Raw genomic sequence first — 26,874 nt, 5'->3', positions numbered from 1 at the left:
CCCATTGAAATGGTGTGTGTTTGTATAAATGAGACAGTTTAGGGTTCTCCACTGGGACTTCACCACTTAGGTTGGCTGTTCCGACACAATATCCTCTTTCACTACCTGCTATTGGCAGCAGAGAGAAAGCTGATGGTAAAAAGAGCATTTTGTCTCGGGATGAAAACTAGCACTGCCATCCCTCAGACACAGCTCAAAGGCTGTTCCTTCCGCCCCCAGTCTCTCAAACCTGGGCTGAAAAGAGTCTAATTGGTTTCGGAGGAGTTTAGTACGAGGCCCAAGCACCACAAAAACACTAGTCCTTGGCAGAAACCAGGTGAGATGACAGACTACAAAATAAGAAAGTATCCGTGATTGGTTCCAAAAAGATATTTAGACCCTAAATAAGACCCACTTCCAGCTCAGTCTTGCTTGGCAGAATGCCCACTTGTTGCTATGGTCATAATCTTTGCTTTGAGTCCAGAATATGAAGTTAGGTCTTCAAAAATAAGAAAAATTATTTCTTACAAAATGTTTTAAATAGTATTTTGCTGAACATTTTAATGTGTGTTGTTTATAGAGAACAGTTTTTCTAATTATCTACCTAATAAAAGAGTAACATGCTAATTGAACATACTTTCACGATGCCCACCAGCCAATCAGGAGTGAGTATGCAAATTAACCCAACAAATATGGCGGGTTAATTTGCATACACAGGTGCCCAGTGGCCTGGGGTGTTCCACACCACCCCAGTCGCTCTGGGCCTCTGGGCAGTGTGGGAAGGCAGAAAGGCAACTTCCGCCAGAGCAAAGGCGGTGCCGGCAGCAGGGAAAGGAAGGCCCTTTCTTGCACGAATCTTTGTGCATCGGGCTTCTAGTACTAATATAAATAAAAATAGGTGTTTAGACCTGGCCAGTTAAGTGGTTAGAGCATCAGCCTGTGGACTGAAGGGTCGGGGGTTCAATTCCCAGTCAAGGGCACATACCTGGGTTGCTGGTTTGATCCCCAGTCCCAATAGGGCGCATGCAGGAGGCAACCAATTGATGTGTCTCTCTCATGTCAATGTTTCTCTCTCCATCTCCCCCTCCTCCCTCCCTTTCACTCTCTCTAGAAATTATTGGAAAAAATATCCTTGGGTGAGGACTTAAAAAATAAAAAGGTGTTTATAGGATGATTGCAGAGCTTTCTGATCACAAAACTGATCAGAATGGTGATGCTACTGCAGTGAATTCTATAATATGTAATAATTCACATGCGGGATTCTAAAATTGAGCAGACAAATCCCGCTCTGCCACTGTTTAGTTAAATATCTGGGTCCTACTTCCTAACCTCTCTTAGCCTCAGTTTCTCATCTATAAATAGAGAGGGCAAAGTGTCTAAGATTGGTGTGAAGAGTAAAATAAGATAATGCATCATAAGGTGCCTGGCACAGAAATATAGTTATTTTTAAACTATACTATAATGTTAATCCACACTATAAAGGACTAGTTCTCAAATGTGTACTTTAAATTGTGACCCCAATAATCTAAAATGTCACAGTGCTGCCATTTTGCTTACAAATAGGATAACTGGTGTTAATTATAGACAATTATTTTTAATCCTCATCATCTCTGACAAGAAACCCCAATCAACATTTCAGGAAAAAATAAAATGTTGGCCCTACCAAAGATTTGTGACATTCAAATGACAGCATCCAGCTGAAATATATGTTTTCTTTCTATTTGGGAAATTTAATGGGGTAGATTTATGTTGAAAGTAGAATATAAATATTTTTGCATCTTCCATATTAAGCCAAACCTGCCTTTACTGATCAAGAAGTTCTAATGGGCTAGTGAGGTCCCCAGAGGTAACAGAACTTTCCATGGCTATAACACTTAGAAGCACAGTGGGTTTCTTGGAGAAGAAATAATATATGCAAGGGAGCTGTAGTCATCTTGAATAATTCAAGCCAAGACTAAACAGCCACGAATCTGCCAGTCATTTCCAGTTAAGTAAGCATAATGGTAGAAAAAAGGGGTGTTGTTTTTCTCCACTGAATCTCCAGTTGTTAATAACCTTTATAAAGCTTGAATTATATGGTCACGAAGAAAATAATTCTAATGTGGTAAAATACACATGACATAAATTTACCATCTTAACCATTTTCAAGTGTACAGTTCAGTGGCGTTAAGTACATTGACATTGTGCTAATATCACCACCATCTTTCTCCATAACCTTTTCATTTTGCAAAACTGAAAGTCTGTCCCTATTAAACGACCTACCCCTCTGCCCCACTCCCTGACAACCACTATTCTACTTTCTATCTCTATGAATTTGTCTGCTTTGGGGACCTATCTATAAGTGGAATTGTCCAGTATTTGGCCTTTTGTGACTGGCTTATTCCACTGAGCATGATGGCCTCAAGATTCATCCATGTAGCAGGTGTCAGAATTGACAAAACAATATTCCATTATATGCATACATATTGTATTTATACCTTCATTCATTGATAGACAGTTGGGTTGCTTCCACTTTTTAGCTATTGTGAATAATGCTGCTATGAACTGGATGTATGAATATTAGCTTGAGACCCTGCTTTTGATTCTTTGGGGGGTCTATACCCAGAAGTGGAATTGCCTGATCATGGTAGTGTTACACTAGTGAGACGACAAGACCTCAGTTCTTGTCTTCTTGAAGGAAACATTTCAATTAAGAGACAAAGTGCAGGAAATTGTATTGGCTGCAGGAAAAGCACACTTAGGACAGTGAAACAAGGAAGGCATAGAAGAAGCAACAGGAGAGCCTACAGCCCAGGCTGAGCTGCTGTGTCTCACTGAGAAGTCAGAGAAAAGGGGGCCTTGGAGGCCGGTTCAGGGGGTTAGCCTGGACGAACTGCCACTGCCCATTGCTCCCCTGGTTGGGAGTCTTGTGGGGTCCCTTAGAGGGAAGAGGGAGAAAGGGAATGGCTCAGCTGTGCTCCCCTGGGGAAGAGCCAGCACTGGGTCCGTTGTGTTGAGGGTATTTACTTCTCTCTTGTAGGTGGGACTCTTAGGGGAGGTCTCAGGGGAAGGTCTCAATAGAATATTCCTCACGTTTCCAGGAGTGCTCTTTCAGGGTCATCTCCTCTGATTGGTCAGCACCAGGGCCGGGGTCATTAGTCAATGCAGCTGGTCCTGAGGCAGCCAGGAGGTCACTTGCCTGGTTTTGATGTTATCTCTTGAGAGGAAAGGCGTGTGTGTGGGGAGGGGAGAGGGGGGGGCGTTTTGGGGGCATTGTCTAAACCGCCTGACCAGCCAGATGAAAACTGCCTGACCAGGGATATGCTAGTTGAGGAAAGGCTACCTTGGGGACCAGGTTCTTGTTTTCCCAGTTTTGCCTCTTGCTAGGCCCCAGGAACTTTGCTCCCTGGTGACCTTCTGCACCTGGTCCATGGTCCTTGCTCTGCTCATGTCTATCTGACTGCCTATAACAGTAGTACAATGTCTAATTTTTTTTTTCCTATTTTTCACAGCCACTGCACCACTGTATATTCCCAACAATGCACAGGGTTTCTCCACATCCTCCAACACATTAATTTCTGTGTTGTTTTAAAATAACAGCTATTCTGATGAGTGTGAGGTGGTATGAAGAACAAAAATGTTTTAATCACATCATCTCTAGAAGCAAATGCACTTCACCCGCCTTGACAGCCAAACTCCGAGCCTACCCCCTCCTTGCCTCTAGGTGAGCTGGACAGGGGCTGCTCGCCCACCTGCACCGCCAGGTTACCCCGCCGAGCGCGGGGTGGGCAGATCCAACGGGGACGTGCCCTCGGAGCTGGAGCTGGCATCCCAAGTGAAGACGATCCGTGCCCGGGTCCCCGCAGGACCGCCAGTGCCCGTTCGGTCACGGATCAGCGAGCACCCACATTGCTATCCAGCGTCCGGCGGGGCGAGGCGTACCCGCGGAGGCTGGGACTGGGGGTGATGGGGCGGGCTGAGGCCCGGCGCATGCGCGGCCCGGCAGGCGGCGGCGCGTCCACGGAGCCTGAGTGGGTCACGCGTGCGCTCTCCTGGCGCCGGCGCGACCTGGGACCATGGCGATGGCGCGGAGCAGCCGCGGGGCGCTCCGCCTGCGTCTCCTCCTCTCGGCTCTGAAGTCGGGGCCCCACGTCCCCCTGGCCCGGCCCGCCGCGGCGTTCGGGTAATGGCCCCCTCCCCTGCGCGAGCTCCCGGGATGTGTTCGCGCCTCGGGGGGTGGAGTGGGGCGGGCGAGGTGCGCGGCCGGTCGCTGTGCACCGAAGGGCCGGGGAGGAAACGTCAGGGTTGGTCACAGGCACGCGTGGCCCATTACAGCCGCGAACCCGGTGCTCGGAGTCCGTGGCTCTGTCCAATCTCTTAAGCCCTTCAGGGCAATAATCTCTCCTGTTTCGTTTATCGAAAACCAGCCTGCGACTACTAGCGCTCAGAGCCAGGCTCCCTCCCGAGCGCCGAGCCTGCCTTGGCTGACCTCCTGCAGAAGCACCCGGTCCGGGAGCACCCAGGCCCCCGCCTGACTCCCACAGGTGCTGGGGGTCTGCGGAGACGCCCGAGAGCCTGCCTTTCTCTCGCGCCCTCCCCCCCCCCCCCCCCCCCCCCCCACACACACACATACATTTTGAGATAAACCACCACCAGCAACAAAAACCCGATTAATCTCTGACCCGCTGTCTTAAAAATGGTGCTTTGGGCCTAAGAGATACTAGGCGGACAGTGTGGATAGAACAGCAAGAATTCCCTACAGACCTACCTCCCTACACACACACACACACACAACACACACACACACACAATGCATGTAAGCAGTTAACTGGTTTGAAATATTTTTAAAACATATTTTTATTGATTTCAGAGAGGAAGGGAGAGGGAGAAAGATAAATATCAGTGATGAGAGAGAATCATTGATGGGCTGCCTCCTGCACACACCCCCACTGGGGCATGTGCCCCAACGAGGAATTGAACCATGACCTCTGGTCCATGCTCACTGTTGGAGAGTGGGAATTTTTGAGCACTACTGAGGCCGTGGACTATGCCCCAGATAGAGTTGTCAGTGCTGACACCAGGCCAGGCATTGAGATAGGGTCTCATGGCCCCTTCCCAGCACGTAGCCTTCTTTCACAGAACACTGTCAGCTTTCTGAAGAACAGGATGACCCTGTGAATAACATGGTCGTCATTGGCATGATCCTGACGTTGCTTGGGAAAAACTGTTTTGTCTTGGGTTACCTGTTCTGCAAAAACCGGATGTGGTTAATGTGCTTAAAAGCGGTCCTACACAAAGGGTCGCTGCTGCTCTCTGGTCTCCCTGCACGGAGAATGGCAGAGCAGTCGCCGGGTCTCCTGGCCACCCGGCTAATAAAGGCTCCCTAAATTTTAATTTGGTCTGGGCTCCAGTGGTCGTTCACTCGCATCTGCTCCATAACACTCACCACTGAGCCACACCAGGTGGGCGCAGTTAACTGTTGATGGGCAAGTTCCATTTGTGATTCGGAAGAAAAGTCAAATGCTAGAGAGAGCATTGAGAACCTCACTTTATCTAAGGTGGAAATTTCTCATTTGAAAACTTAATTTGAAAGGAGAAAGGAAGAAAATGTGACCAGCTTTACATTTTTATGTGATTGATTAGGAGTTTCATATTTGGTTCAGGTTCTTTTTTATTATTATTATAGACTAGAGGCCTGGTGCACGGAATTTGTGCACAGGCGGGGGTCCCTCAACCGGTCCTGCACTCTCTTCAATCGGGACTCCTCAGGGGATGTCCGACTGCTGGTATAGGCACAATCCCTACAGGACCACTGGCTCCTAACCACTCACCTGCCTGCCTTATCGCCCTTAACTGCCTCTGCTTGCTGGCCTGATCACCCCTTAACTGCCCCCCGGCTGGCCTGGTTGCCCCCTAACTGCCCCCTGGCTGGCTTGATTGCCCCCTAACTGCCCCCCTGCCATTCTGATTGCTCCCTAACTGCCCCCCTGCTGTCCTGATTGCCCCCTAACTGTTTCCCTGCCAGCCTGGTTGCCCCCTAACTGCTCCCCTGCTGGCCTGGTCACCTCCTAACCGCCTCTGCCTTGGCCCCTGCCACCGTGGCTTTGTCTGGAAGGATGTCCAGTCTAATTAGCATATGACCCTTTTATTAGTATAGATCTTTTAGAAGAATTTCAAGATTGTTTTGATGCAAATGGAAATATATGTCAATGGCCACAGTTGTAAACCAACACTGTAAAATGACAATTTATCCAGTTTCCTATTTGCAGAACAAAACTGAAATAAAATTACTGTGATTTTAACAATATCAAAGTTATGGTAGGTTATTTAATGGTTGCAGGAAGGCTGATTCATTAGCATTCAAATCATTCTTCCTAATATATCTCAAAAACAGGTTTCTCTGGAATTTGAACTGCCATTTTATAACTGTGGTTGCACATTGATGTGACATTTAATCAGGGAAAATAAGCAGTGGCATTGGTTAATCCTGAAACAAGGCTGCAGCCCAGAGTAAGTAGGTAAAGGCGCCCTGTCACAGCCAGTGCCCAACTACAATTGAGTTGTGTTCCGAAAACTTGTTTGTAAGTCTGTTATTTGGAATGCTGACTTTTCTTATTTCTAATCTGGAAGTTATGTTACATACAGTTGCAATATTAATAATTTACAGAACCTAACTAACTGCCTGACAAAAAAAATTTTCCGAATTGAACCTCGGAATGTTCTTTGGGAGAACCAGAGAGCTTCCTTCCCCTGGAACCTGCCACCACCTTCTGTCTGGCAGTCAGGGTGAGTGGCCCTAGTGCTGGAGCCCTGTTGGGGACCCTCTCCGGCCATGAGGTTACAGAAGAAGCATGGCCTTTGGTGTTCAAATGGCTACATTGCCACTTCTGGCTACATTAACCTGAGCAGGTTACTTAACCTCTCTGAGCTACATGCCTTGCAGAATTGTACAGAGTATTTGAGAGAGTGAATGTTAAAGGCCTTGGAGGTAAAAATTAAGTAATTAGTGGGTAAAGTTAGCAATTATACATATATGAATATCTAAATAACAAAGCAGGGTATAAAAGATGTAAAGTGTGCCATTAAAATTCATGTAAATCCATGCTCTGCGAGGTAGCTTTATTGTAGCCAATGGTTACTTTGGAAAAGATACACAAAAGAAATTGCTCAACATACAAGATATAGAGACTATGTAGGACTTTCAAAGCGAGAATGTATCCTATTAATAGTCCCCGTTTTTATTTCCGAGCAAAGTGTAAAAAGTGCCACAGGCTCTGGTGTCAGACAGTCAGGTGCTCATCTTGACTTTGCAACTTCCCAGCAGGATGACGGGGCAATTGCCTAACCCTCCGAACCATCAGCTTCCTCAATGGTAAAGTGTGGTTACTTATAATTAATGTGCCTTACATCGCAAAATGAAGGAGATGAGATAAGCGCTTAGTAGTCCATTATTTAGTTTAATAGTGACACTAAATGTTACTGTTAGTTTAGTTATTTGCCCCAAACTCTTACCTTCTGACCTCCCCCACAGTAGACTCTTCCCCTTTGAGGGGAGTGGCTCAGCCCCTCAATCAGGAACTGATTGCCATTGCATTGCTCCTGACCTTCCCTTTCACAAAATTGTCCAGCCTCCCAGGAAAAAAGGAGTCGAGGACAAATACAAGGTAAGACATAAGCTCTTGTAGATGAGCATGCCTTTCTACAGGCTTTTTAAAAGGGAGACAGGATTTTTATTTTTCTCCTCCAAGAAATTAACTCAGTATAGTAGTTCTTTACCTGGATTACCTATTAGAATGTCTTGGGGATTTAAAAAAATACAAATGCCTGGATCCCACCCCAGAGATGTTGATTTAGTGCAGCCTGGGCATCCAGAGATTTAAATTTGCCAGAAAAGGAAAAAAAAACAAACGTAAAAATGCAGTTATAACAATTAAAAGTTTTGCCACATGATTCAAATCTAAGTTTGAGCCCCATTGACATAGCGGGAGGCTGGAGACACTCTCATAGAAAGGAGCTGAGTGGGCAGCCACGTAGATGATAGTGAAGGCGTGGCGAACTTGATGTCTGCCACCTTCAACCCCAGGGTCTCCTGTACCCCCTACTCTTCTGTCATAATACTTGGCGAACTTCATAGTACCTGCTGGTTGCAGGATTCATTATCTTTCTTCCATGCCAGCCTCCAAGCCACACGGAGTGCCCAACGTACGTGTTCAGGAAATATATGAATGAATAGTACAATAGGGTGTAGGCATTTTAGAGAGTACATGCCTGCGTCCTACTCCAGTTACTAACTGGTGGTCCCCCAGAATTGTCCTAGGCAGGTATGTTTTTCCTCTTCACAGGTAATTCTAGTGAACACACCTGCTTAAGAACACCTTGGTTAGAAAGTAGTGGAAACAACAAATTAACTGCCCGAGGAAAGGGATTTACTTTTGTTCTTTAAATTTTCTGAACTTTTCTATATTTTTCCTAGCTGAGAGTTGGGAAAGTTGGTACTTTGAATGTAGTTCAAGTAATACGCACACGTCAGGGCCCTTCCAGGCCTGCTCCCTGCAGGTGACTCTTCACAGTGTAACCATGTTTATCTGAGGCCTGCCTGCCATCTAAGGACCCCTTGATAAGCTGGAGAAAAAAGGCTGTACCCATTTAAATTTTTATGTGAAAATGAATCACTCAATAAATATTTTTTAAATAAAACTTTTTTTCTTACGTTTGAAATGGATTTTCATTTAATTTACTTTTGTTTATAAGAAGTCCTCTATCCTGTTTCCCAAGACGGGAGATTGGTATATGTTGATGGCAGTGCACTAGGCCATTCCTTTCCCCTGAACCATAAACCTGTCACTGCTCAGCCTCAAAATATGCTCCCTCTTTCCCCCCACTCCTGCCAGGCTGAACACTGCCCTATCCCCACAGGTGTCCTTCCTCCTGTGCCTTCTATCACACTACTTCCTCTGTTAGGATCACCCTCCCACTGTATTCTGGGAAGTTCATTTCAAATGCTACTTTCTTCCTCTTTTTCAAATATCTCTGATGAAATCTCTCTGCCTCTCCTTTGAAATATGTTTGTTTTTTTTTTATTTCAGAGAGGAAGGGAGAGAGAGATAGAAACATCAGTGATTAGAGAGAATCATTGATTGACTGCCTCCTGCACGTCCCCTACCGGGGATGGAGCCTGCAACCTGGGCATGTGTTCTCGATTGGGAATCGAACCATGACCTCCTGGTTCATAGGTTGATGCTCAACCACTGAGCCACACTGGCCAGGCTGTCTCTCCTTTAAAGCTGCCTCTGCCCTAGTAATTTGACAAGTGCCATCATGCCCATTTTAGACTACCTGATTTTATTTCTGTACTAGGGGCCCGGTGCACGAAATTCGTGCACTGGGGGTCGGGGGTCCCTCAGCCCAACCTGCCCCCTCTCACATACTTGGAGCCCTCAGGGGATGTCCTTTGTGGGAGGCAACCAGGCTGATCAGGGGAAGGCACCAGCCCCATCACCCTGCTGCTGCAGCCACTGCCAGTCACTACAGCCACCAAGGTGTTTTCATCAACACAGACTCCAGTCCCTTCACCAAGAAAAAATGACAACTTTCTTTAGGCATTTTCAAGATGTGTCTTTCATAGGATATGCATTTCTTTCTTTATTTTTTTATCCTCACCTGAGGATATGCTTCCATTGACTTTTAGAGAATGTGGAAGAGAAAGGGAAAGACAGAGAGAAACATCAAAGTGAGAGGAACACTTTGATTGGTTGCCTCCTGCATGAGCCCTGATCTGGGCCCGGCCAGGGAGGAGCCTGCAACCTAGGTACATGCCCTTGATCAGAATTGAACCCAGACCCTGCTGTCTGCAGGCCAAGGCATTATTCACTGAGTCAAACCAGCTAGGGCAGGATATGACATTTCTTAGCCTTCCAGCAGCGGACCTTCGTTTTTTTCTCCAGAAGTGTGGTGGAAAAACCCTAGATCACCTTTTTGGATTCTTATTACCCAAGTTACTAAGAATATTACCAGTGGCATACAGGAAGCTTAGCCAATGTGCAGTCAGAAAAGGTGTTTCCTCTATAGTTCACACCAATCGTGGGCTGGGCCCTGCCCAGGCCTAAGCTTCTGGCTGAAGCTTTAAGCCTGGGCAGGGGCCCTCCAGCTCCCTCTGATCACTGGCTCCGCTCCTGCCCAGGCCTGCCCAAGCCGAAAGCCTCTGGCAGAGACTTTTGGCCTTGGGCAGGGCACCCCCAGCTCCTGCCCAGGGCAGGGGACCCCCAGCTCCCTGTGATCGCAGGCTCCGCCCCTGTCCAGGCCTGCCCAGCCCTAAAGCCTGGGCAGGGGACCCCAGGCTCCCTGTGATTTCAGGCTCTGCCCCTTGAGCAGGGGACCTCCAGCTCCCTGCGATCGATCGCAGGAGCAGACCCCCAGCTCCCTGCGATTGATGGCAGGCTCCGCTCCTGCCCAAGGCCGAAAGAGAGGCTTTTGAACTTGGGCAGGAGCGGACCCCCAGCTCCCTGCGATCAATCGCAGGCTCTGCTCCTGCCCCCTCATTCTGATTGCAGGCTTGGCCCTGCCCAGGAGCCCCCTGGCTCAGGCCCTTCCCAGGCTGCTCTGGGCCCATGCGGCCTTACCTCACAGTGACCTGGGTGCCAGGATGTTCCTGGGACACAGGAACTGGGCGCCTATGTATGCAAATTAACCGCCATCTTTTTTGGGTTAATTTGCATACTCACTCTGATTGGCTATGGGCGTAGCAAAGGAACGGTCAATTTACATCTTTGTCTATTATTAGGTAAGATTACTAGGCAACCAAAAGAATATGGGATTGGGATAATAATAAAGAAAAGAAATTTGGAATGGGGAATCAAAACAGAGAGCAAAGTGCAGAGGGAAAGCAGAGGGTTTTTTCATAACAGAGGTGAGCACTGAAGGGAAGGGAAGCCTGTTGGAGACAGAGCCCTAGGGCTGGCTCCTGGGTTCCCAGAGAGATGCAGACAGCAGCACCCAGTCATGAAAATGCACCAGCTTGGACATTGACAGAGTTGGGTGGGGGAGGGGGGACCCTCTGATGGTGCATAACATCCTCAGTGTACAAAATTACTTCTACAAGCAAGGAAGGGAGCCCCTTAAAAATCTTTAGGGCACAAGGAGCAAGAAAGGTACACATCACTATCGTGAGCTGTGCAAATGCCAGTCATCTTATCTGGGAACTTCCGCATCCCTGGGTGGTAAACACAGGAGATGCTAATAACCTTTGCTCCAACTGTGGACCTCAACTTCTTCCCTCAGTCATGACCTACCCCTCCCTGAGGGTTTGCTGGTGAATCTCTGTGGCTTCATCTTTTCTCCTAATAGACTGTGAGCAAAGCAAATGTGTCAGTAAACAAACATTTTAAATGAATATTAGTACAACGTTATTTGCTTTTATCTTGATCCTAGAGGCATCTTGACAATAGCAATAAATTAGAGGAATAGGACATCAATAATAAGTAACTTGGCAATGTTGGTATGATACTACCAGTGCCTTTATTATTGCTCTTCCCATAATATTTCTGTAGATAATGAGCTCACAGTCATGTCAGGCTTTATTACCAATCAATTCTGTCTTATTTTTCCAGAAATTATGTGTTGTTTAAGACTTGATGTACCTGTGTTCAGCACATTTGTTCCAGCATCTGTCCTGGCATGCCATAATGTCCCTTCCTGAAGTCACCCAGCCTTCTGGGAAATTGGGGGGAGGCTACTAGAACCTGATGTGGGGGCCTACATCCCGGCATCATGGGAGGTCTTGGGCCAAGGAGGGTTGGTAGCAGGGGGAGGGCTCTTGAGATGAGAGCTTATGGACCCAGCTATTTATCTATCAACACAGAAATATTTCAACACCTTAAACACTAGTTTGGCCATATCAGTGCAGACAAGCATCCTTAACTAGAGCCCTTCTGTAGTTGGCTAAAGAACGTGAGAAGTCATATGCCTAAGGACAGCCTTGAGATCCAGGCCTTCCCTGTGGACCCTGGAGATCAGTCTCATCCTTGGGAATGCTGCCAGGGCAGCTGCAGGTCCAGGTCGCTCCTCTGGACCCACTAAGGTTCAGAAGGTGGTCTGTGCTGCGCAGATGCTCATCATGTCCCCGTGTGGAGCTCCCCCATCAGCCTGCACATTGGCACTCCTGGCTTCCAGCTCCCTGGGCTTGTGCCCAGGGGCCTGTCTGGTCACTGATTTGAGCAAGCCTCTCAGTACTTTTGTAGGGTAAGCCCCAAGCTGGCATTCAAACGTGAAGACCCAGCCCAGATCTGCAGTCTAGTGAGGAAGATACAAACTCAGGTCATTTTTCAGGTTTGGAAAACTGAAGCACAAATCAGAATACTCTGAGAGGCCTGAAAAGGGCACTGGAGCCCTTGTATGAAAGGGCAGTTTTGTCATATTACATTGGCCCTGCTAACTTATCCTTTTCCTTTCTGGATGGGGTTTTTCTATTCTAGCACCTCAGTAACCTCCACCAAAGTGGCTGTGAACGGTGTCCACCTGCATTACCAGCGGACCGGAGAGGGCGAGCATGCCGTCCTGCTGCTTCCTGGAATGTTGGGTCTGCAAGGTTTTCATGGACTGCTCTAGCATGCGGTGTGATCCATGAGGCTTTCACAAGAGTAGTGGCCAAATGCTGATGACTAATTTTAGTGCTTTGCAGAAATGCTTTAAGTAGTATTTGCTACAGTAAATGTTAGGTGATTTAGAAAGATAACTTTCTGCTATATGTATTTTTTATTCCTTTATATACCTGTTTTTCCCCATGCACGTACACTGTGTAGTTGGTTGCCTACATTTTGGGAGGATGACAGGGTCAATGAAAGAGATATGGGAAGAATCTGAGTGAGTGACCAGCCATTCCGGATTGCCTGGAATTCTGGGTTTTCCATTTGGGAGACTTTCCGTGCTGAAAGATGGATTGATGGCCCTTTGTGGTTGACTGTGTGTTAAAATAAAAGCTAAGAACAAAACAGAGCTTAAAGATGTTTTAAAAATCAAAATTAGATCAATATGAATGGACTATTGTAAAGCCAGTTGAATCTCAATCTCATTTTACAGATAGGGGGTTTCAATGTAGTAGCAAGTTCAGGGGGAGGTTTTCTAATGATCTCAGGACATCTAAAATTTAGTTTTAAGTGTCTTAGTATTGGGTCGTTTTGTTTAATTAAATAATCCCAATTTATGCCTTTTTAAAAAAAATAATTTGCTTCTTTCTCCTAAAGTATTTCAGTTTATGGTTCCTCCTGACTGAACTTGAGCTGAATGTGGTACTGAAGCTATGGAGGCATCCTTGTCTAGATAGCATTTAGTATATGTTTTTCCTTAAGCTATTGTAATGAAGAAGGACATTTACTCCAATGGCTAATGTCGAGCCAAAGCGATCTATAAAAGCAATAAATAATTTACCGACTTAGATTTTCATTATTTCAGTATTGCAATCATTATCCAGTTGTAAAAACTTTGTTTATGTAAAACATTAACCTGATTCAAAAATCAGACAGTCAAATAGTGAGATTTTAATCTCCAAATCCCCTGTCCCCGGCACCCAGTTCCCCTCTCCACAGGCAGCCGGGCTGTTTTGTAAATTTTTAATGAAATAAACTAAATTGAGTTGTTTCTTCCACACCCCATCATTTCTGTGTTTAATTTTCTGATTTCTAGTTATAACCCCAAAATACCTACAGAGCTATTCACATTCGCTTAGTAAAAGAACATCTGGGATTTTAGAATTCTACTTTAAATAACTTGGATCAAATCTCATAAATTTGTTTACAGATATTATAATCTCTCTCACTTGTAATAGTCATTTTTTTAAAAGAAAAGAAAAAATAACCCATAATCATATCATATCAGTAAGTCTACTTCTGTGCAGTATCATGATTTATTTTTTAAAGGAGGATTAAGCTGAAGAGATATCAAAAGTGCAGGACTTCAGTAATAACACAGGACCAAATGAAGAATCAGGGCCTCTGTCTTTCTCAAAGTAGCCACTAGGGGGAGATAAGAGGCAGCTCTGAACTCTGTAGGGAAAGGAAGTCAGCCTCCCAGTTAATGGATTCTCATTGCAAGCAAGACTCCTTGGCTGATTACATTCTGATGTCTAACTTTGAGTAGAAACGAGTTACTTTGATTTAATAATGTAATTATTTATTTTTTACAATAATGTGTTTGAAACAGTGAAAGCATTCATCTGAATTAACCAAGTGGCTATTTTTAGGAAGTGGAGAGACTGATTTTGGACCTCAGATTAAAAACCTAAATAAGAAGCTCTTCACAGTGGTTGCTTGGGATCCTCGAGGATATGGACATTCCAGACCCCCAGATCGAGATTTCCCAGGGGACTTTTTTGAAAGGGATGCAAAAGACGCTGTTGATTTGATGAAGGTGGGTCTCTTAGGGAAGAGCCCAGGGAGGGAGAATGGCTGGACCTGTCACTTATTTTGTTTTTGGTTTTTATTTCTACAAGGGTAATACTGTGTGGTTCCTATAGAAAATTTTAAATGTTTAAATAGGTATAAAGAAGAAAGTAGAAATATCCCACAGCCCAACTATGTAGAGCTACCACTACCAAGCCTTTGAGGCTCTGCCTTTTTGGCTAATCTTATCTCTATATATAAAAGCCTAAGCAACTGGCCAACTGGCCAGTAGCTATGATGCATACTGGCCACCAGGGGGCAGACGTTCAACACAGGTGTGGAAACCACAGGCATGGAAACATGGAACAGATTGATGAATCTCAGAGGGAAGAGGGGAGAGGGGAAGCAGGAAGAGATTAACCAAAGATCTTATGCATACCAGAGGCCTAGTGCACAGATTCATGCACCAGTGGGGTCCCTCAGCATGGCCTGTGGGGATTGGGCTGAAACTGACTCTCAGATATCCCCCAAGGGGTCCTGGATTGCGAGAGAGCACAGGCCAGGCTGAGGGACCCCACTGGTGCATGAATCCGTGCACCGGGCCTCTAGTTACATATATAAATACACCATTTTATATTGATGGCATTATACCGTACCTACTGTTTCTCCAATTTGTCAAAGAGATACTTTCATGTCAATAAATATAAGTTTACATCAGCATTTTCTTTCTGCATTAAAAAAAGAAATCCTCACCTAAGGACATGCTGGGGCGGGGGGGGGGGGGAGGCGGTAAATGGGGGAAAGAGAAAGAAACATCGATATGAGAGAGAAACATTGACAGGTTGCTTTCTGTATGCTTCCCAACTGGCGATCAAACCCACAACTCAGGTATAGACTAGGAATTGAACCAGCAACCTTTTGGTACTCGGGACCATGTTCAACCAACTGAGCCACTCCAGCTGAGGTACATCAGTATTATAGGTGCATAGCATTTCCTTGTATGGATGTACTACTTCTTATTCACATCTCTTCTAATGGTAGATAAATAACTTCATTTTTACGTTGCCCTTTTCTTTGGTGATTATAAACAGCAGTATAGAGATCATTCTGTTGTCATTTTAGTCCTGTTTTTGTTTGTTGTTTGTTTTCTATTATAACAATGCTGCTGTGGATATCCTAGACCTATTTCCTGGTACATATGCATAAGAGTTCCATCCCACTTAGGAGATGGCTTGCTGGGTTACAGAAAATGCACGTGTTCGTTTCACAAGGTATTGCCAAGTTGTTATCCAGAGTAGTAATCCCAGTTTATCAGGAACTATCTTGGACTGGTATTTGTTAACTCTAACTTAATTTTCCTAATTCAAGTTTTACTTCTAGACAGCATCTCTGTTCTAGACAGCATTTCTGTCAGACAGCATCTCTGTTCATTTTCCCTGTGAAACACATTTTTAGAGCCCCGTTGGTTCACTCTGGGACTAACATAACCTCCCCATGACACCATACTCTTCCAAACTTCCTCCAGCCACTTCTTCACAATGTTGCAATTAGGGACTTTACCAGATGCAATGACTTAATTTCATCCAATTTCCCTTTCTGATCTGCACAGCTGTTCTCAAAGTCTTTGCTCAAGTGTTCATGTTATTGGTCATGTCCAAGTTCAGGTGATTTCCATTGTTTCCAGTTCCTGGAGATTTTATCCAAACAGAAGTAATTTCTTCAAAATTCAAAACAATACTTATGACAATTATATTTACACCAAACTAATTGAGAGAAAGCATTTATGTCGTCAAGTGGTAGACTCAATGATTTTTCATTAATTACCAATTGATATTCCAAACCCCACAGCTATATTGATTCTGTTAATTATTGATTATTGGATTCTTTTGACAGAGAGGAGCAATAATCTATGCTGTGCTTTTTGTTGTGTTTACCACAGACGCTGAAGTTTAAGAAGATCTCTTTGCTGGGGTGGAGTGATGGTGGTATAACAGCCCTCATTGCAGCTGCAAAATACCCATCTTACATCCATAAGATAGTGATTTGGGGGGCCAACGCCTATGTGACTGAGGAAGATGAGATGATTTATCAGGGTAGGTTCCATGAACTGGATACGTAATGATAAGTAGCATCCTCCTCTCCCCTCTCCCCTTCAGTTCTTATTTTGATATGTCCTGGCAAGTCATATCCTCTTCTAGTTCTCATTTCTAAGGTAGGAATAATAATTTCTCAGAAAAGTAATGCAATTTAGCCAGTCTGTGATTTAAAGCTTTCTCTTTCCAGAAGTGGCACATTTACGATTCAGGAAAGGGCAAAACTAGTATTTACATTTTCTCCTATTTGTAGTGAACTTATTCATAACCTCAATTAAAATAACATGAGTACAAAAGGAAATATTGTATTCAAATATGAAACCTGATATTTTCATAATGTTTGCGCTATTCACATTTTTTATTTTATTTTGTTTTCTTAATATTTTATTAAATGTACTAGAGGCCTGGTGCACAAAATTTGTGCACTGGGGGCGGGGTGTCCCTCAGCCCAGCCTGCACCCTCTCCAATCCAGGACCCCTCAGGGGATGTCCACAGGTATCAGGCCTAAACCAGCAGTTGGACATCCCTTTCACAATCCAGGACTGCTGGCTCCCAACCGCTTGCCTGCCTGCCTGCCTGATTGCCCCTAACCACTCCCCTGCCAGTCTGATCGATGCTGAACTGCTCCCCTGCTGGCCCTATTGCCCCCAACTGCCCTCCCCTGCCGGCCCAGTTGCCTCTAACTGCCCTCCCCTGCTGGCCTGGTTGCCCCCAACTGCCCTCCCCTGCTGGCCTGATTGCCCCAACTACCCTCTCCTGCCAGCCATCTTGTGGCAGCCATCTTTGACCACATGGAGGCAGCCATCTTCTGCGAGGGTGTGAGGGCCAATTTGCATATTACCTCTTTATTAGATAGGATTGGGGTGACATTGGTCAACATGAGCATATAGGTTTCAGGTGTGGGTTTCTATAAGATCAGTATATTGCACCATGTACTCACCACCCCAAGTCAAATCTTCTCCTGGCATCATATATTAGGACCCCCTTCTCCCTCATCCCTCTGGTAACCACCACACTGCTGTTTGTTTTCATGAATTTCAGTTTTATATCCCACATATGAGTGAAATCATATGGTTCTTAGCTTTTTCTGACTGACTTATTTCATTTAGCATAATGTCCTTAAGGTCCATCCATGTTGTTGCAAATGGCACAACTTCATCTTTTCTTATAGCCAAGTAGTATTCCATTGTGTATATGTACCACATCTTCTTTGTCCAGTCCCCTGTTAGAGGGCACTTTCGTTGTTTCCATGGCTTGGCCACCATGAATAATGTGGCAGTGAATATAGGGATGCATATATCTTTGTGAATACACCATTTCAAGGTTTTCGGGGATATACCCAGGAGAGAGATTGCTGGGTCATATGGTAGCTCTATTTGCAAATTTTTGAGGAATCGCCTGACTGCTTTCTATAGTGATTGTACCAGGCTACATTCCCACCAGCAGTGGATGAGGGTTCCCTTTTTTCCACAACCTGTCCAACACTTGTTATTGCTTGTCTTGTTGATAATGGCCATTCTAACTGGTATAAGGTAGTATCTCATTGTAGTTTTGATTTCCATTTCCCTAATTGCCAGTGAGGTTGAATCTCTTTTCATATATCTATTGGCTGTTCATTTGTCTTCTTGGAGTGGTGTATTGTTAGGTCCTCTTCCCATTTTTTGATTGGGTTGTTTGTTTGGTATTGAGTTTTATGAGTTCTTTATATATTTTAAAGAAAAGTAAACTTTTGTCAGAGCAACTATTTTCAAATATCATCTCCCATCTGGTTGGCTGCCTCTTTGTTTTATTGTCAGTGTCTTGCTGTGCAGAAGCTTTTTAGTTTGATACAGTCCCATTCCCTTATTTTTGCTTTTATTTCCCTCTTTGTTTTATTGTCAGTGTCTTGCTGTGCAGAAGCTTTTTAGTTTGATACAGTCCCATTCCCTTATTTTTGCTTTTATTTCCCTTGCCTTTGGAATTAAGTTCATAAAATGCTCTCTATGACCAAAGTCCATAAGTTTGGTACGTGTATTTTCTTCTATATAACTTATTGTTTTGGGTCTTATATTTATGTCTTTGATCCATTTTGAATTAATTTTTATACATGGGGACAAACTATAATCCAGTTTCATTCTTTTGCCTGTGGTTTCCAGTTTTCCAACCCTTTATTAAAGAGATCATTTTTACTCCATTGTGTGTTTCTGGCTCCTTTGTCAAAAATTATCTATCCATATACATGTGGTTTTATAGCTGAGCTCTCTATTCTGTTTCATTGATCTGTGTGTCTGTTTCTCTGCCAATACCATGCTGTTTTGCTTATTGTAGCTCTGTAGTATAATTTGAAGTCTGGTAGCATGATACCTCAAGCTTCATTCTTTTTTTATCAGGATAGCCTTGGCTATTCGAGGTCTTTTGTGGTTCCACACAAGTCTGATGATTTCTTTTTCTATTTCTTTAAAAAATTACATTCAGAGGCAGAAGGAATTGCCCCACATTGTTGGAAAACCTCTCGCCCCACCTGTGGACCATTGCTATTGCAATCAGTCTTCAGACAGAGGCAGGTCTCTGGAGGCTTTGAGTCTTTGCCTGATGTAATTAGTCAGAAACAGCATTTGACACTGTCCTGCACTAGATATTGGGAGGCATAGTAGATCTAGTTATTACATAGTCACAAATCCAAACAGGCAGGCAAAATGGGGAGACAAAAAACAACATTCCACAAACCAAAGAACAAGAGAATTCTCCAGAAAAAGAAGTAACTAAAATGGAGATAAGAAATTTATCAGACATAGAATTCAGAATAATGATGGCAAAGATGCTCAACAGCATGAGAAAATGTATAGTAACTATGAAGAATGGCATAGCACTAATAAAGAACACAGTGGAAGGAATACATAGCAGATTAGGGAAAGCCAAAGGTTGGATCAGTGAATCCGAAGACAGAGTAGAAAAAAATCAATCAGAGAACCAAAAAGAAAAAAAAAAAAAAACAATTTAAAAACAGGAGGACACTTTAAGGGAACTGTGGAACAACATGAAACATAACAATATTCGCATAATAGGTGTCCTAGAAGGACAAGAAAAGGAGCAAGGAATAGAGAACATGCTTGAAGGAATAAAGGCAGAAAACTTCCCTAACCTGATGAAGGAAAAAGTCACACAAGTACAAGAGGCACAAAGAGTCCCAAGCAAGAACCCACACAGGCCCATGCCCAGACACATCATAATTAAAATGTCAAAAATTAAAGACAAAGAGAGAATCTTAAAGGCAGCAAGAGAAAAGTAATTTGTTACTTACAAAGGAGCTCCAACAAGGCTGTGTGTTAGTCACAAGAGATACAAACTTGAATGACCTCCATGGGGTCCTGCTCTAAGCACCCTTCCTAGGGATCAATCACAGAGGGAAACAGTGGTTCTACTGCAATAGCTCTTGGTTTACAGATAATATGCTCTTTGACACAATTCCAAGGGCAATGGGAAGTGAGTTTTGGGATTCCAAGCAGCAGCAGGGCTCTGTGGTTCCATTTCTTTGTATGAAGCACCATTGCCAGCCAGACAGTGGAGAGCCACATGGCAGAACCCCATGCTCTGACCTCTGTTCTCTCTCTTGCCTCTCACCCTGCTGGTCTATCCTCCCTCCCCCACAGCTCTCTGTTCCTCCTGGGTGTGAGCTCCCAGTTGCCAGCTGCGTCTTCAGGTCATCTGCGCTTTCCCTCTTGTTGTCTTCCTGTTTATTCCTGGTTGCCCACCTTTAGATGTTTTAATGCACGGGTCTCTCAGGCATGCATCTGTGTTGAGCAGGGATTTCTTTGTTGAATTATAGTTGGTTAACTTGTTGAAATTTTGGGGGAGAGGACAAGGGGTTTTTCACACCACCATTCCTCTCTATTCACATGTTTTAAGATAGTACAGCTGCGTTGCTTGGAGGTGGGATTGCCCTACAGGCTTATCTTTGAGGTTTGTGGAGACATGAGAACATTTCCAGTTCACCATGTTTTTTTAAGACTCGGCACCAATGGGGAGGCTATTGTAGTGAGTCTTAGAGACCAATATAGGGTGTTCCTCTTCATCCCCATTTCCTCCTCCACTCCCAATATAGCTACCAGGACCTGGATTGGTGGTCATGTACACCTTGGTGACTGTTGATTATAACAAGGCACCCAGTCATAGAATTTCAGTTGACAATTCAGGAGTTGCTTAGCCTCCAGCAGGCTGCCCAAATTAAGACTGCCTGGCCCTGAGGAGAAAAGGGCGTATCAGTATCTGGGGGTCCCTGGAGCACAAAGTGAAATTGACCTGGGCTACCCTCCCTCCATCGCATGCTGGCCTGGCCCACCAAGACCCTTCTCTTCAGGCCAGGAGTGTGTTGCTGTAGGTTCCCAGATGGCCTACCCCAGACAGTTAGAGCCAGGAAGATCAGAAGTTTCTCTCCTTTTTCTACATATCTTTGGTTTTGCCTCTTGGCCTACAAAGCCTAAAATATTTACTCTCTGGTCCTTTACAGAAATAGCTTGCAGACCCATGTGTTAGAATATTACAAGTCTAGTCTTTTTCAGCTGTTCTGCAATTCACATGACTTAAGTAAGCTCTTTAACGGAAATGATTTATTATAGAACTAGAGGCCCGGTGCACGAAATTTGTGCATGGAGGAGGGTTGTCCCTCAGCCCAGCCTGTACCCTCTCCAATATGGGACCCCTTGAGGGATGTCCGACTGCCCATTTAGGCCCGATCCCGTCCGACTGCCCGTTTAGGCCCGGTGGGATCAGGCCTAAATGGGCAGTCGGACATCCCTCTCACAATCCAGGACTGCTGGCTCCCAACTGCTTGCCTGCCTGCCTTCCTGATTGCCCCTAACCGCTTCCCCCTAACCACTCTGCTGCCAGCCTGTTTGCCCGCAACTTCCCTCCTCTGCCGGCCTGGTCACCCCTAACTGCCCTCTCCTGCAGGGTTGATCACCTCCAACTGCCCTCCCTTGCAGGCTTGGTCCCTCTCAACTGCCCTCCCTTGCAGGCCAGGTGCCTCCCAACTACCCTCTCCTGCTGGCCATCTTGTGGTGGCCATCTTGTGTCCACATGGGGGCAGGATCTTTGACCACATGGGGGCAGCTATATTGTGTGTTGCAGTGATGATCAATCTGCATATTACTCTTTTATTAGATAGGATAGAGGCCTGGTACAGGGCTGGGGGCCAGCTGGTTTGCCCTGAAGGGCGTCCCGGATCAGGTGGGGATTCCCTTGGGGTGTGGGGCGGCCTGAGCGAGGGGCCTGTGGTGGTTTGCAGGCCGGCCACGCCCCCTGACAACGCAAGCGGAGGCCCTGGTATCTGGAATTTATTTTCCTTCTACAATTGAAACTTTGTAGCCTGGAGCAGAGCCAAACCTGGGGCTCCCTCCGAGGCTAGCAGCCATTTGTGTTGGGGTTATAATTGAAACTTTGTTGCCTTAAGCGGGTGGGCCCGGCCAGGGTGTGTGGAAAGCTTTGCTTCCCCTGTTGCCCGCGGCAACCCTGGCCTGCTCTCTCAAGCTCCATTCTGCCGCCATTTGTTTGAATTTGTTTGAATTTGTTTACCTTCTATAATTGAAACTTTGTAGCTTGAGTGGAGGCTTAGGCCTGGCAAGGGCAGGCGGAAAGCTTGGCTTCCTCTGTTACCTAGGAATCCTTGCTCTCTGTGGCTGTAGCCATCTTGGTTTGGGTTAATTTGCATGCTCGCTCTGATTGGATGGTGGGCGTGGCTTGTGGGCGTGGCTTGTGGGTGTGTCGGAGGTATGGTCAATTTGCAAATTTGTCTATTATTAGATAGGATCTTAGTTCTTTTTTGTTGATGTTAATCATAATCCAAGGATATTTTTTCCATTGATTTTTAGAAAGAGTAGAAGGGAGAGGGAATGACAGAGAGAGAAAGACACATCGATTAGTTGCCTCCTGCAGGCGCCCTGACCAGGGTCAGGGATTGAACCTGCAACCTTGATTGGAATCAAACCCAGAACCCTTCAATCCATGGACCAACGCCCTATCCACTGAGCCAAACTGGCTAGGACTGTAGAACCTTAGCTCTTGACAGTCTTTCTGTTTGATAAAGAACCATGAAATTCTTAAATGACAAGTCTGATTTTGTTTCCAATCCCAGTCGGAACTCCTGCCTGTCCTTAGTGTATCGCCCCCTGGTTCCAAGGAGAGTGTCTGTCTTGTGTAAAGCCGTTCCACTCTGTTGCTAGTCCTTTCCCTCCTGCTGCCTCTAGGACATGGTGCCTTTGGTTCTCCCTCCCTCTCCTGTATTATTGACTTCTCTCCCTGGACCTTCCCTCTCAGTCTATAAAGGTGGGCATTGTTCCTCCTCCAAAAGGTTGCCCTTCTTACCTGTAGTCACTACCTTACCATTCTTTGTCCTTTCCTGCAATCTTAAGGAAAAAGTTGTCTGCACTCCCTGCTTCTACACATTCTCTTCACATTCCTTCTTCAGTCTCTTCTGGACCATCTCTCATTCTGGCCCATACTGAAACTGTTCTCACTGAGATAAGTATAATCTCCTTGTTGTCAAAGCCAGTGGATTATTTTAGCGTACTTTGTAGTATTCCCTTATTACTTTTTAAAAGATTGTAAGGGCTATAGTGATATCCCCTCTTTTATTCCCCGAAACTGGTAACTTGTATGATCTCTCTTTTTATCCTGACCAGATTAACTAGAAGATTATCAATTTCATTGTTTTTTTCCCCAAAGAACTCGATTTTCTGAACTTAATGTTCAGAACAAATATTTCATATGATTTCAATTCTTTTACATTTGTTTTATGTCCCAGAATATAATCTATATTGATAAGTGTTCTATGTGCATTTGAAAATAATATGTGTTATGCTGCTGTTGGATGGAGTGTTCTATAAATGTCAATTATTAGTAGGTGAAGTTGGCTGGTAGTATTGTTCAGCCCTTCTTTATCCTTTCTGATTTTTCTCTACTTGTGCTGTCAGTAATGGAGAGATAAATGTTGCAGTCTCCAGATATAATTGTGGATTTTTCTCTTTCTCCTTTTTTAGTTTTTTGCTTTGTGTATTTTGGAGCACCAAATTTGGGAAATTTGTAGTCATTATTCTATCTGATATTTTTTCTTTGTCAATATCTTTCTCTTCTTCTGGAACTCTAATGGCACATGTGTTATAAAGTCTGCCCAGTTTCTCTTTAACTTGTGTGAAGATGGCTCCCCCCGCCCCCCACCCCCCCGCCCCTCCACCAGTCCAGAGAAAACAGTGCCTTTGTGCTACCACACCCCCAGGACACCTGGAATCAGACTTCTTAATTCCAGCCAGTCAATTAGTGATTAACTCACTAATTGATGATGAATGAGTGTTTTCTTCATTAAGTTTCCAGCACTTATCACAAATTATATGCTCAAAAAGAAATATATCAGTTTCTTTTTGGATATAAATTAGTTGTTTTGAATCAACAAACAGTTTGATTCAAATGGTAACTTTAGGAACTTAACCGTATAACTATGAAACGTAATTACTACTTATTTTTGGTGGAAATTATACTTTGGTGTAAAACTGGCTTCCTCTTTTAAAAAATTACAGAAGTAAATATATAAATACGTGGACTATTTTTGAGTGCTTGTTATAGGCCAAGCACTGTTGTTAGCACATTTCATCTCTAACTTATTTGCTTTTATCCCATAATGTTATTATAATTCTCATTTCTTAGGTAAGGAAACTATATCACAGAGAAGTTAAGGAACTTACTTGCTCAGGTTCGCAGAGCCAGTAAGTGCAAGAGCTGGGTTTCAGAAGTAGGCAGTGTGACTTCTAAGCCTGTGTTCTAACCACAGTGCTTGGTGTGAACAATTGGCTTGCCCAGCTCCAGCTGGATTTCCCTGCCCTTGAGATTCAGGTGATATTTCCTGTAGGAGGCTAAGGTCTTAACCCAGATTTCACATTCCCATAGGTACCTCTTGCTCCAGATGCCTGGCTTTACTAAGTTAATTCATTTGAAGGATCGCCTGCTGTCACAGTGTTTCAGTGACCCAGGACCTCTGTCTTTCTAAGTCCATCTCCCACTTTTCTCTTCCCTACCCCACGAACCCATCCTTTCCTTCAGCACCTCGTTAATCCAGTAATCATTATTGGAAGTCTGCTGTGTGTTAGTCACAACAGATACAAACTTGAATGAGATAGCATCTCTGCTCTTGAGTCAGGAACTTGTGAACAACCATGGTATTAGAGGGTCCTAAGTTGTCATGGCAGGAATTTACATTTTAGCAAGAAAAATATCTTCATATTGGACATTAGCCAATTTAGTTCTTAAAAGGTCTTGGCCTTCCTACCATGGGGGACTTACTTTATTTTGTAAAAATGTATATAAATTTATAAAATATATGTTTAAAATATTATATACAATATATTAATTTATATATTAACTAGAGGCCCAATGCACAAAATTTGTGCACGGGGGTGTGTGTCCCTCAGCCCAGCCTGCACCCTCTCCAATCTGGGACCTCTCGAGGGATGTCCGACTGCCCTCTCACAATCCAGGACTGCTGGCTCCCAACTGCTCGCTTGCCTGCCTTCCTGATTGCCCCTAACTGCTTCTGCCTGCCAGCCTGATCACCCCCTAACCACTCCCCTGCCAGCCTGATTGATGCCTAACTGCTCCCCTGCCAGCCCGGTCGCCCCCAACTTCCCTCCTCTGCCGGCCTGGTCACCCCTAACTGCCCTCCCCTGCAAGCTTGATCGCCCCCAACTGCCCTCCCTTGTAGGCCTGGTCCCTCCCAACTGCCCTCCCCTGCTGGCCATCTTGTGGCAGCCATCTGTGTCCACATGGGGGCAGCCATCTTTGACCACATGGGGGCAGCCATCTTGTGTGTTGGAGTGATGGTCAATTTGCATATTACTCTTTTATTAGATAGAATAGAGTCCTGGTGCACAGATGGGGGCCAGCTGGTTTGCCCTGAAGGGTTTCCCAGATCAGGGTGAGGGTTCCCTTTGGGCATGGGGCAGCCTGGGCGAGGGGCCTATGGTGGTTTGCAGGCCGGCCATGCCCCCCGGCGACCCAAGCGGAGGCCCTGGTATCTGGGATTTATTTATCTTCTATAATTGAAACTTTGTAGCCTTGAGTGGAGCCAAGCCTCCTGCTTGCTCCGTGGCTGCAGCCATCTTGGTTGGGTTAATTTGCATACTGGCTCCTGATTGACTGGTGGGCATGGCTTGTGGGTGTAACGGAATGATGGTTAATTTGCACATTACTCTTTTATTAGATAGGATGTTATAAAAATGTGTAACATTTCTATATAAATGTTAGATATATAAATCATAAATTAAACATACATTTATATTTTATTACATGCTATATTATATGTTTTATTATATATTTTGTTTTTGAACTATACTGAGTGATTTCACACTGTAGCTTGTCTTTTGTGATACTTCAGGGAGCATTATATTCCTAGAATTCATTCATGATGTTGATGTATCATACTCCACTGAGCAAGCATACTGCATTCTACTTTCACTTTCTTTTATCAATAGACAATTGGTCTGTTTCCAGTGTTGTCATGTACATTCTTGTACTTGTCCTGTGGAGCATGTGAGCCACAGTGTCTCTGTAGGGTGTAGGAAATTGCTGAGTGTTGTGGAATACAAATACACCCCATTGCCAGTGACAGATTGTTCTGCAACTAAATAAATTTACACTTACACCAGCAACACATGAGTACCTTAACTTAGATCCTCATCAAAGCTTGGAATCATCAGCCCTGGCCAGTTTTGCTCAGTGGATAGAGTGTTGCCCCACAGACTGAAGGGTCCCTGGTTCGATTCCAGTCAAGGGCATGTACCTCAGTTGCAGGCTCGATCCCGTAGGCAACTAATTGATGTGTCTTTCTCACATCGATGTTTCTCTTTCTCTGTCTCTCCCTTTCCCTTCCACTTTCTCTAAAAATCAATGGAAAAACATCCTCTAGTGAGGATTAACAAAAAAACAAACAAACAAACAACTTGGAATAATTAGACTTCTTAATTCCAGCCAGTCAAATGTGTGTAAAATGGTATCTTATTGGGTGTCCTAAATTTGCATTTTTCTATTACCAATAGGGTTGAGAATATTTTTATGTGTTTACGCACCACTAGGGTTTTTTCTTCTGTACTATACTTACTCATGTCTTTTTTTTTTTTTTTTTTGAGTGGAAGGGAGGGGGAGAGATAGAGAAACATCGATGTAAGAGAGATGCATCAATTGGTTGCCTCCCACACAAGCCCCAACCAGGGATCGAGCCTGCAACTGAGGTATATACCCTTGACCAGAATTGAACCTGGGACCCTTCAGTCCACAGGCCGGCACTCTAACCACTGAACAAACTGGCCAGGGCCATGTCATTTATTTTTCTTGATTTTTAAGGGTTTTTTTTTTCTTTAAATATATTTTATTGATTTTCAACAGAGAGAAAGGGAGAGGGATAGAGAGTCAGAAACAGCAATGAGAGAGA

At 44.6% G+C, this 26,874-nt stretch overlaps 1 protein-coding gene across 2 annotated transcripts in view; it reads left to right on the top strand.

The window, feature by feature from the left end:
* The first annotated feature begins 3,979 nt into the window (after nucleotides 1-3,979).
* Nucleotides 3,980-26,874, top strand: part of BPHL (biphenyl hydrolase like) — a 39,662-nt gene continuing 16,767 nt past the window's right edge. For both annotated transcript variants that reach the window (XM_054721557.1, XM_008159925.3), the window contains exons 1-4: nucleotides 3,980-4,141; nucleotides 12,429-12,532; nucleotides 14,192-14,358; nucleotides 16,270-16,423. In XM_054721557.1, the coding sequence (XP_054577532.1) occupies nucleotides 4,035-4,141; nucleotides 12,429-12,532; nucleotides 14,192-14,358; nucleotides 16,270-16,423 (532 nt within the window). In that variant the 5' untranslated portion in view covers nucleotides 3,980-4,034. The remainder of the gene's footprint in view (nucleotides 4,142-12,428; nucleotides 12,533-14,191; nucleotides 14,359-16,269; nucleotides 16,424-26,874) is intronic.

The sequence above is a fragment of the Eptesicus fuscus genome, chromosome 9, assembly GCF_027574615.1.
Source record: "Eptesicus fuscus isolate TK198812 chromosome 9, DD_ASM_mEF_20220401, whole genome shotgun sequence".
Taxonomy (NCBI): Eukaryota; Metazoa; Chordata; class Mammalia; order Chiroptera; family Vespertilionidae; genus Eptesicus; species Eptesicus fuscus.
This window is presented reverse-complemented; position numbering and strand designations above follow the sequence as displayed.